The following is a 12,477-nucleotide window of genomic DNA, read 5'->3' on the forward strand; positions in this document are numbered from 1 at the left end:
CTAACCATTTTAAAGTGTACAATTGTCATTTAGTACATTCACAATGTTGTACAGCCATCACTTCTAGTTATTTCATTACCCCATAAGAAAACCTGGCACCAATTAAGCAGTTTCTCCTTTCACCCTTAACCCAGCTCCTGGCAACCAGTAATCTGCTTTCTGCCTCTATGAATTTACCTGCTTTCTGCGTCTATGAATTTACCTGAATATTTTATGTAAATAGAGTCATAACAATATATGGACTTTTGCGTTTGACCTCTTTCACTTAACATGTTTTTGAGGTTTATCTATGTTGTAGCATGTATCAGTACTGCATTCCTTTTCATGGCTAAATAATATTTCATTGTGCAGACATACTCTCTTTTTGTTTGTCCTTTCATCAGTTGATGGACATTTGGGTTGTATATATCTTTTGGCCATTGTGAATAGTTCTGCTCGAAACATTCATGTACAGGTGTTTGTTTGAATACCTTTTTCATTTATTTTTATTATATAACTAACTAGGAGTAGAAATTTTGGGTCATGTAGTAATTCTATGTTTAACTTTTTGAGGAACCACCAAACTGTGTTCCACATTGTCTGCACCATGTATAAGAGTTCTGGTTTCCTCACATCCTTGCCAACACTTGTTATTTTGTTTTTTTTGGTTATAGCCATCCTAGTGTGTGTGAAGTTATATTTCATTGTGGTTTTGATTTGCATTTTCCTGATGACTAATGATGTTGAACACCTTTTCATGTGCCTGATGGCCATTTGTTTATCTTCTTTGGAGAAAGGGCTATTGAGGTCCTTTGCCCATTTTTAAATTAGGTTGTCTGTCTTTTTCTTGTTGTACAAATTCCTTATATATTCTAGGTACTAAACCCTCATCAGATACATTTCTGCAAGTATTTTCTCCCACTCTATAGGTTGTCTTTTCACTTTCTTGATAGTGTCCTTTGATGCACAAAACTTTAATTTTGATGAAGTCCAGTTTATTTTATATTTTGTTGCTTGTACTTTGGAGTCATATCTAAGAATCCATTGCCAAATCCAGAGTCATGAAGATATACCCCTATTTTCATCTTAAGAGTTTTATAGTTTTACCTCTTACTTTTATGTTTTAGGTTTGATTGTATTGGTTCGATTTTGGATCACTTTTGATACATTTTGAGTTAATTTTTGTGTATGGTACAAAGTGGGACCACCAACTTCTTTCTATTCTCCTTTATCATGAGTATTACCCATTATTGTAAAGCATGAAGCCACTCCAACATGTAACATGAGTTGTTTTCTAAATAGCTTTTTCCCGATGTATTTGACAAGCAGTAGTTTCCTTCTTAATTTTTATTATTGAAGACAGCCTGCATAATGTAAAATGTGTTCCCTAATGAACTGACGCCATTTTATCCTGTGTATAATAGCAAAACTTGAGCTATATTAGATATATCTATGGTAGGTCTGAGTTTTTTAATTTATAAAATTGGCAGGGGTGAATAGTAAATCTGTTTTTTTCTAGGTTTAAAATTTTACCACTGATTTTGAACATTGAATTTATTATTGAAGTGTAGTCAGTGAGAATATGTAATTGTTACTTTTGCATTCTAATTTTGTTTTATTTCATTATTCATAGTCTGTTATATCTTACTGAATGTCATTCCTTGATTAGAAGTTATCTCACTAGTCCTTTTTTCCCTCCTTCATCTACATTGTTGAGAATGATGTAGTTTCCTGGGAGAAAGTGGTGATGTTATGGTAGCTTGACTGTTGCATACTATCCTTTAGCATAAAAAATAAAAATAAAAAAATCTGCCAGTGTAGGATGGACAGGATGAACACACGTTCTTGAGTTAACTGGCCAAAATTTTAACTATTCGTGTTGTCTAGCGATTTGTTTTAAATGGAGGAGGATATAATTTGGTTGTTCCTTTTTGTAGTACTTGATTCTGAAGCTTGAAAGGCCTGCTATAGTCCAGAATATCACGTTTGGAAAATATGAGAAAACTCATGTCTGCAATTTGAAGAAATTTAAAGTCTTTGGTGGAATGAATGAAGAAAACATGACAGAGCTATTGTCCAGGTGGGTTATGATTATGGGGAGGAAAGAGTTTCTAAACAATCTGCAGTCTTAGTTTAGTCTCTTTGTAGCTAAATCTGCATGGTTTGTTTTTTCTTGCAAAGGAGAAAAGAGTATTTCTACTATTTTATTTCTAGTGCCTTATTTTAATATTGTGCTCTAGTTAGCTTTTTCCCACCAGATACTAATTAATATTATTACCAAAGCAGAAAGAATAAAATTTGGGGGTTTTTTTCTACTTCTTGTTTTTCAGTCTTATTTTTGAATTGTTAATGACTTCACATATACTTCTCAGCTATAATAAAAATCTTTGCTGTAATCCTTGATGTAAAAATATAGAATCTGTCCAGAACATTAAGATTGAGTGCCCTAATCTGGAAGTAATATTCTGGGAGTTTAGTATAAATTGGAAACTAAACAGAGTAAAAGTATGTGACTGCACCTACTGCAGTGCCTACCTCTTGGAAGGAGCTCAGTAAATTTGAGTTTTGACAACATAGATCACCAGGAATGAATGTTAATTTGCCCTCTAGATGATGAAAAATGGGATAGAAGATGGAGTGGACAAATAAAGCCATGCAGTTTTAGAATATATTTGTGACATGGTGTGTCCCTTTACCACAATATTTTATATAAGTATGTATTACACCTAGACTACATTTGATTTAAGTCATGAAAGTATATCAGAATATAAGGCAACCTGACGGTTAGTGACTTTCCCATAAATACTTGAGTCAGCCCAAGTTGTTTAAGTAGAGAAGTGATACGGGTTTATTTTTATGTAGGATAAAGCAGATGCTATTAAACCAACAGAGTAAGGTTGTCTTTGAAAATTTGTTCAGCTATAAAAGGAACATTGGCATCTTAGTCAGAATTTAATAACTTAATTCTTTGACAGATTCTAATATTTGGCTCTGTTTAAGTTGTAAGATATGAATATGAATTGTTTTTAAATTTTCTTCTTACTGCTTGAATATTTTATATTGTATTTAGTTATACATTAGGGACACTAGGTCTTGTCACACATTTTCATGTATTGTAGTCACATTCTTTAATTAACACAACATTTTTTCATTAGCCCTCATTTAATTAAGAGAATACAGTATAGTGCAGTTGATATGAATGTACAAGTTTTGTCCTATATTCTCATGTTCAGCTACTTCGTTACATTGTCCCTGTCATATATTCTGAGCATTCGTTGACCTTAAAATCAGAGTATGATATTAATCTCTGTTTTAGTGCATTTACTAAATTATGAAATCAGATTTGATAACGTTATTTTTTTTCACAGTGGCTTAAAGAATGATTATAACAAAGAAACATTTACCTTGAAGCATAAAATTGATGAACAGATGTTTCCTTGTCGATTCATTAAAATAGGTAAGGTTTTCAGCATTCTGGAGTAGAAATAAATTCTTTATACCATCAGTCATCAAACTAAACTACAGCCTGTGGGCCAAATCCTGCAGGTTCCCTGTTTTTATTTTAAAATAAAATTTTATGGCAACACTGCCATGCCACTTGTTCACATAGTGTCTTTGTCTGCTTTTGCACTACATGGCAAAGTTGAGTAGTTGCAAGAGACCACCTAGCCCACAAAGCCCAAAATGTTTACTATTTGGCTGACCCCCTACTTTATAAATCTGTAACTAAGTGACAGTTATTTCAAATGGAACCTTTTCTGCTTTCTCATTTGAAAGTTTCTTAGAACCTTTTCTAAATACTTTCTCATTTTATGAGATATATGGATTTGATTGCCTTGATTGTTTTATGGAAGGTTTATCAGTTCTGAAGTTATATCGTTCTAAAACCAAATATTGCCGTATTCCTTAAGGCCATATATTTTGGTTATTTTCTATTCTTTTCTTTTATATTTCATTTTTTGTGTGTGTGATAATGTTGGTCAAACTCATAAAACTAATTTCATAACCCATTAATAAGTTTCAAAGTAATGTTTGAAAAATGCTACCTGAGCATTTATTGTGTTTATTTAGCAAGTGTTTTTGGTTAAGAAAGTATGTGTAATGCCTCCTCAAAACTAGTGTTTTTAGGATTATTTTGTTTATAAGATGGATTAGTTAGAAGGTAGGAAGGTTGAGGACTTGACTCTTTTAGTTTCCATCTATATTTCATACCTTTGAAAATATTATGTTAAAATTGAGATTAAGGTGAGTCATATCCCTTTAAGAATGATAATAAAGGCCAGAATCCCATGTTTTGATTTGGGAGAAAATTCCTCTTTTGGAAGGACCAGCTCCATAGTCATTGTTTCCCAGTCTGTCGAGAGTTGGCCTGTTCATTTCATTGAGTCAAATAGTTCCATTAGACGAAAAGAATATCTGAGATCTATAAAGACTACTTATAGAGGGGAAACTATTTTGAGAATCATTGGGCTGTTTGGTGTGTTACTTTCTTTTATAAATATAGTTTTTGTTATAATTAATTGTAAATAAAAAACCTGTATCCTGTTTACCTATGAGAATTTAGGAACAAGCAGATTTTTAAAATAAATTCTTGATTGTTTCTTCTTTCATGCTAATGAGTAATTCTTTCCTCAGTATGCAGACCACCCATTTCTTATAGATTCTTGCATAGCTTGAACAATTCTATGATCTTACATTCCAAATGTAGAAGCAGTGAAAATATCTTATATTTTCATGTAGTAAATTTAGATTTTATAATTTTGAAGTACTTATTCAACCTCTAATTGCTTAGTCATGCAAAATGAAATGTTCTCTTTTTGGCTTTTTTTTTCATTAGAACTATGAATAAAAGTCTGTTTAAGGATTTTGAATAGTTTCTTCCCTTAAAAAATTTATAGGACAACAGAGGTCTCTTATGCATCAGTTAGACATTCAGATGCCTGAAAACAAGAAGTTGGACCTCTTTCCAGCCCTTTCTATCAGCCTTCTAGTTGTAGGGCATGATGATGTGTTTGACTTGACCCTGGTGGGTTAGTTTTATGGTATTCAGGCAAAATGTTAACTAGAGCTTTCCAAATAATTGAAGACACTTATTAACTCATTTGATATTTAGGGTATTAATATTTATATAACTTCATATTTCTCACTTTTCTGTTAAAAAATGTTAATAGTGGTCTGCATTGTTTTTGCTTTTCAACCTTTTCCCCACATTCTCTTGATAAGTTTTGTTTTTTTAAAATAATATAAGGAAAATGTGAAACTTAAAGCCTGTGTTAGGCTTTTTTTAGTTTGATGTTTTTAAACTAGTTTTTTTAGTTTGATGTTTTCTTTAAAAATAATTTCGATAAAACACTTAAGTGATGTGTAGCTTTCTTTTGGTGGTGATTCACACAGATACTTGTTTACCTGGCTGGGATAAATTGCTGGAATTCTTCTTAAAAGAAAAAATGTGTTTGAATACTTCACATTTATGTTGTATAATGATATGTTTGAAAGATCTTGCTTTATTTAAAAAAAAAAAAGTTTATTCTTAAACAACACAATTTCTAAATACAGTCAGCCTTCAGTTATTCATAGTAATGGAGGGGAACAGAAGCAAGGCTTAACTCAATGGCGGATAATCTCCAAATCATGCACTGACATCTAAATATGATAATTTGCATTTATAAAGAGTATAGCTTATTCATTAAATTTGGCTTAGACCCAATTTAAGTAAGTTTGTTTACAAATTAACAAGGAAAGTAAGCCTTCATTTTTACTGCATGGCAGGGGTTAGGTTTTTAAGATCTGTTGTGGATAATCCACAGTGCCAGCATAGCTGAACTGACCTTTAAGTAAATTTTACTTTCCTTTCTTAAGTTACCTTTTGTATAAAATGAGTATGATAATACTTTCTCTGTCTAATGATAGGATAGGTAGCTATATTGGACACTTTCTTGAGTTCTTTTGTAGTTTGTGGATGAGTGGTAGTCTTATAAATTTTAATTTAAGATCATATTTATGGAGGAAATATTTTCATTTTGAATGTCTCTTTTTTATATATTTATATTCATAGAGCTCTTGATTACATGCCTTCTTACATGTAGTATTTTAAGTACTATAGAAAAAATACATGCACAAATATAATTTGAACCATCATGTCATTTCAGCAATCATTATTTAGAACTTCTTATATGTTTTTATTGTTTTTGCGTTTGTAAGTGCTTTCACATGTGGTATCTCATTTGAGCACTATACTGGAAGATAAAAATCTTTCCTTTTTTGGTTAAGGAAAATGAGAGTAGAAGTCAAATGATGTGTCCCAGGGTACATAGCTAGTAAGTGATGGATCAAAGACATAGCATTTGGTATATGCTTTTGGATGTGTGCTTGTATTGCTTTAAAGTAATATAATAGATATTGTTTATGAAGCATCTGCCTAACACGCTGTGAAATAGGTATTATTACGCTCACTTTACAGATGAGGAAACTGAAGTTTAGAGGTAAATTAAATGATTAGGCCAAGACCTTACAGGTAGTAGAACGTAGAGATGGTATACAAACTTAAGTCTTTTTACGAATGTTGAGTTCTTTTACTGTGTGATATATGTAAGTTTTGTTTCCTCAGGTAGATTGTAAAATCCTAGGGGATAGCAGCTGTCTTCAGCCTCCTCAGATTTCAGAAGCAACAAGCAAACTGCTTGCCTCACTAGAGACATCGTATATATACTTTTTGAGTTTATTGTACAGAAATTTATAGGGATTAATCAATGGCTGTGTGAACTTAATGGAGGAAAAGTTACATCTTTATGGTGTCTAACCTCTAACAAATGTACTGAGCATTTCCTTCAATTATGAATATAGGCAATAACTCATAGTATTAGTAATACCTGTGACTTGTCACAGATAGAAGTTATAAATATTTCCCATCACATTACACCATGGCAAATATCATCATAACTTTGAAATGATAATTATTAGACCTGCCACTAGATCTTCTTATCTAATGTGTTAATAAAAAAGCATATATATTTCTATATCATAATTTTGTATCTTCATTATTTTTATAACTATATTTCAATACAGTTTGCTTACTCTATAATCTTATGTATTTTTCATTTTACATTTAAATCTGAGAGGGATTGGGTCACAGGGTTCACTGAATAGCCAAAGGGGGTTCACCACACAAAAAAGCCAAAGAGCCCATGCTGGAGTGAAATCTTTGATAGGGTTTAGTGTGGAAGTTGAGAGTTGGCCTTAGGAAGAAGCTTGGGTTTGGGTAAGGTTTGTAAGTAAAAAGAAAATTTAGTAAAGAAGGAGAGTTGTTGATTGGGAGGCCAGATTCAAGAGAGCAAGTTAAAGGTTTGGAAGGGAAAACCTCAGTTGGAGATTAGATCAGATGACTGAAAACATAAAGTTGAATGGGATGAGAGTATTGGTTATAGATGACTAGAAAGGTTTATATCTTGATTCATAGCCAAGATAACAGTTATATCAGGAAATAAAGTGATTTGAAGGCAGAAGGAGGTACTGATTCTTGGAAGGATTCTGGAGGAGTCCTGGTTTTTGGTAGAGGGATGACTTGGATTTCTATGAATTTTTTGGATTTTTGCAGCCTGGATGGGTGTGGGAGCTTCAGAGAAGCTTTGGCTGGATGAGTACCCTGTCTTCTGGGGGCGGGGGTAGGGGTGGGGTGGCGGGAAGGTGCCCTGATGGTGGCCTTCATGAGAGCATGCGGAAAGGTAACATTTTAAAATTATAGCTAGTGGGAACATACTATAAATATAAAGCACAGGAAGCTCAGCTCAGTGCTCTGTGATGACCTAGATGGGTGGGATGGGGGGCAGGGAGGGAGGTGCAAGGGGGAGGGGATATAGGTATACATACAGTGTATTCATTGTACAGCAGAAACTAACACAACCTTGTAAAGCAGTTATACTCCAATAAAAAAATAAATTTAAAAAGGAAGAAAATTAATATAGTAATAAGAGCTAATAATAGCAGCTAACATTTATTGAGCACTTACCATGTGCCAGTTACTGTGCTAAGTGCTTTGTGTACTTATTAATCTGTAAGTAGAATAGATGCACTCTTTCAGAGTGGTTAATCTTAAATTTTTAAGATCTTCCAGAAGCTGATCTTAAAAGTACTAGCATCTTCTAAGAGCTGTTTAGCTGTCTAGACAGTAGCTTCCCAAGTGATAATACCAAAGCATATTGAATGTACCACATATATGTTTAATTGTGTTGAGATGTTGACCCCCACCAATCATACAGTCGCCAAATCCTGCAGCCTAGTATGCTTGTGTACTAAATATCTTATCATTTTCTATGCATGCCATTTTATGGAAAACGTATGAGAGGTACTGATCCTGATCATGTCCTTGTCTGATTATCCCATTGGAAAAACTGATGGTTGAATTCTTAGGATACAAACTCTTAGCCTTGGGATGTGTATTAGGAGTTTCTAATCTTTTTTTTTGAGGTGAGAGCAAAGGCATCTTTCATTAGGGAGCGAAGAAGGTGTGCTTGGAGCTCCAATTCACATTTAGGTTTCTGATATATAATATGGAGTATGTCTAATATGCAGTATTAGTGTTGTTAATGCCATCAAAAATCATTGGTAAAATTTGAAATGGGTGTATATCATTCTGCTCATTCTGTATATATGCCTTCAGTCTGTTAAAAATTAACTATAGTCTTCATTCATCTAATATATGATCTTGTGAGATGACTGCCTACTTAACCTCCCTCCCACAATTGCTTCAAAGGATTTAATAAAAGAACGTTTTACTTTCTTGAATAGATATAGTAGGAAGATTTTTTTTCCTCCTAATTTTATTGAACTTGGACCTGGAACTTGAGAATGGATTTCAGATCACTAACTAATGTTATATGTCTCTGGTCACAGTTATAGACTGTGTTCTTGGGGCCTTGAGTTTCGAATCCTGCTTTATTCTGACTTTTATATTACTTAATGGTTATTGCAGTGATATAGTAGTACACTTTTTAAATGGTACTGCTACATGAAGAAATGAACACCAAAACAGTGATGATAATTCAGTATTCGTTGGTATAAACCTTTTTGAAATTTGTGTTGTTTGCACATATAAACTGAAGGCCATGTTAAACATCCTAGGAGTCCTGCATATATCCTAATGACTGGTTCCTGTTGCTTCTGTCTTGACTCACACAGCTTCCTTTAGAGGACAGAATAGAAAAGCATCTGACTTAGTACATCTTAGCTCTTCACTGAGTCTGATATGCTAGAAAAGAGCAGTGGACTTGGAAATAAGCAGACCTGATATCAGATATTGTGGATATTCTGTTTTGATACTTAATCAAAAATTGGCAAGTGTTAGTTTCTTAAAGGTAGTTGCATTACTCAGCCTGAACCATGTCAATGTTATATTAAAATCCATTGGCCTGTCTTGTACTTTGAATCAGTCTCTCATCCATGCATGGTTTTGTAAAATCATTCATTGGTCATTTAGAAAATATGATTCCCTAAGTTATGCACATCTTTCAAATGTTGGAACATTTCATTATATAATATTTTTTTAAAAATCACAACGTTATTATCACCACCAATCTCATCAGAAAAGTATTGGGTAGTAGCTAAGTTCACAATGGTGAATACTAATTTTCCAAAATTCTAATTTTTCCTCAAAAGTTTGAATTTTATCCTTGGCAAAAAAACTGTCATTTGTTATCCTTGAAATGACAGGTAAACATCTGTCAAATACCCAAATCTAAATAATCACAGGTTCTTTTTCTTGAGACAGCCTTCATGCTTTGGTATGCAGCAAAAGTACTTTATGTGTACTTTCCATTGTATCACACAATATTAAAGTGATGTGTACTTAATGATAGGAATTTATTAAAATTTATTCTTACACATCATCAGAGACATTCTTAAATGAATTGTCTTTTTGTTTTTTAACTGCAGGTGTGTGATGGTAAGGAACAGAGTTCAATTCATACTGTATTAAGAAATACTGGGACACTTTCATGCTACTTTTTGTGGCACTACCAAGATGCCAACAGTTTTATTCAGCATTGCCTTTGCACCATGAGTGCAAATGTCAGTACAGTTTTAAAAAAAAAAGGCTATAAAGCCCTAGTCTTATTATGAAAAATAGTTTTGACCACATGGGACCTCCTAAAAGGGTTGTGGGGATCCCCAGGAGCCCATGGATCACAGGTTAAAAACCTCTACTCTGTCCTGTCATTGCTGGTATGAAATGTTATCTTCATCCTATGTTAAATTCCTCTGGATCCTTGAGAGATTTTTGGATACACTCTTCTGCTCCAGTGATTTTACTTCATTTTCCTTTGCTAATATCAAACTTACAATTACTGTATCTTTTAGTATGTTTATTTTCTTATTATTTGTATTATTTTAGGTATTTTGTGTTACTGATTTTTTTCAGATCAGCTTGTCTTGTTACATGTCAAGAAAGAAGTTGGATATATACCATTAGGATTATGAGACTACATTAAATTTATAATTAATTTGAGGGGAATTAATATGTTTACAATTGAGTTTTCCCATCTAGGAACATATTAAGTAAAATTTTTATGTTTTAAAATTTTATTTTCTTGCATATTTTAAACTTTATTCTAAGATATTTTAAGCTTTTTTTGCTATTACAAAGGAGACTGACTTTTCATTACATTTTCTAGTTGGGTTTTCTAGATACAGGGAAAGTTGATTTTCATGTTTACCTTGCATACAAACTTTAAAAGTTTTTCAGTTAAATCTCTTGAATCTTTTAGATAGATAAGCTATACCATCTTCAAGTGATAATATTTTTTCTTAATTTGCAAATTTTTTTCCTGATTGCATTAGCTAGGATCTCCCACATAGCGTTGAGTAGTACAGATATTGGGCCTCTTTGTCTTGTTCCTGACTTGAGTGTGAATACTTAATGTTTCTCCATTAGTTTTGGTTTTGGTTTTTTGGGTTTTTTTGAGGTTTTTGATACTTAAAAAAAAATCTAGGTAACAAAGTTTTCTTTTGCCTTCTATTCCTTATATATTGAGGTTTTTTTTTTTTAAGTAAATTTTATTCGTTTGCTCTTAGCATCTGTTGAAGTAATCAAATGTGTTTCTCTTTTACTTTGTTAACATAGTGAATTACATTAATGTTGCTCCTGTTGAACAAACCTTCCATTCCTGGAATGAACTCTATTTAGTTACAGTGAAAATCTGGTAGAATTTTTTTTCAGCCTTTTAAAAAAATTTATTATTTTTAAAAATTTTGAATATATACTCATAGCTGAGATTGTCCTTAAAACCTTTCTCTTCCCGTTTTGTTTTCCAGGTTATGCCACTTTGATAAGTAATTGAACTTTCAGTCTCTTTCTGTGCTGTGATACAGTTTAAATTATATAGTAATTACTTGTTTCCTGTGGGTTTGGTAAAATTCACCTGCTAAATCATCTAACCCTGGTCCTGTTTTTTGGGGGATAGATAAATGACCACTTTGAGTTTATCTTCAGTGTTTTTATAATTAAAGCAACCTCATGATGGTATGGATCATATGTTTCTTTTTGCTACTGTGGCCCCAGCACCCAATAGTGCAGTGCTGGGGATATAGAAGGTATTCAGTAAATTTGTTGAATGAATCCTAATAAGTTTGAATAGTGATTTTACTTTGCTAAAGTTTTATTTGAACTATGTTAATTTTTTTTCTTTTTCTTTCTTATTTTTCTCCTCAAAGTTCCACTCTTATCGTGGGGACCCAGCTTTAACTTTAGCATCTGGTATGTTGAACTTAGTGGCATTGATGATCCCGATGTAGTACAACCCTGTCTCAACTGGTATAGTAAGGTAGGACTGTATTTTAAAATCCTGATTTCATGCTTCAAGTGCCTATAATAAAGAAAGAATTGTGTCACTCTCTTCTCTTAATTGAGAATAATTTAAAATATTGAGAATAGTAATAATAGTTATAAAGATTAATCAACGTTTATTAAGCATTTACGTTTTGCCAGGTTCTAAGCTTCTTTATCACTTATTTACTCATTGCCACTCTATGAGATAGGTACAGTTATTATCCATATTTTACGGGTGATGAAGTGAAACACAGGTTAAGTATTTTGCCTAAGGCCACACAGTTGTAAAGTGCTCAGGGCAGTATATCAATTCAGTCTGGCACCAGAGTCTGCTATTACATTATTATACCCATCTGTCTCTGAATTTTGTTTTTAACCTATATTGATAGAAACATTTAAACGTCGTTTTTAGTGGGGTAGTTTTGGTTCCAGATTGCTTATATTATATATTCCTCCATTGTGTTTGTGTTGAGTAAAATAGGAATATTTACTTTTCCTTTTAACTAAAATTTGAAATAGTTTCTATAAATATTATGATCTTATTCTTATAAGGAGTATAAAGGTGATATTTAATAATTTTATTCATAGGTCATTTTATACAATAAATGCAGCCTGAAAATGTGAATTTAAATGATTAAGTAATAGGTCTTTGATTTTTTTGAACACCTTTAATGCTTCAC

General features: G+C 32.5%; 1 protein-coding gene across 3 annotated transcripts in view; it reads left to right on the forward strand.

The window, feature by feature from the left end:
- MKLN1 (muskelin 1) overlaps positions 1-12,477 on the forward strand; it is a 178,691-nt gene that overhangs the window by 65,977 nt on the left and 100,237 nt on the right. For all 3 annotated transcript variants that reach the window (XM_029233749.1, XM_029233750.1, XM_029233751.1), the window contains exons 3-5: positions 1,917-2,059; positions 3,348-3,436; positions 11,683-11,792. In XM_029233749.1, coding sequence (XP_029089582.1) covers positions 1,917-2,059; positions 3,348-3,436; positions 11,683-11,792 — 342 coding nt within the window. The remainder of the gene's footprint in view (positions 1-1,916; positions 2,060-3,347; positions 3,437-11,682; positions 11,793-12,477) is intronic.

This window comes from Monodon monoceros, unplaced genomic scaffold, assembly GCF_005190385.1.
Source record: "Monodon monoceros isolate NGI ecotype Baffin Bay Population unplaced genomic scaffold, NGI_Narwhal_1 Super_Scaffold_2, whole genome shotgun sequence".
In the NCBI taxonomy this organism is placed as follows: Eukaryota; Metazoa; Chordata; class Mammalia; order Artiodactyla; family Monodontidae; genus Monodon; species Monodon monoceros.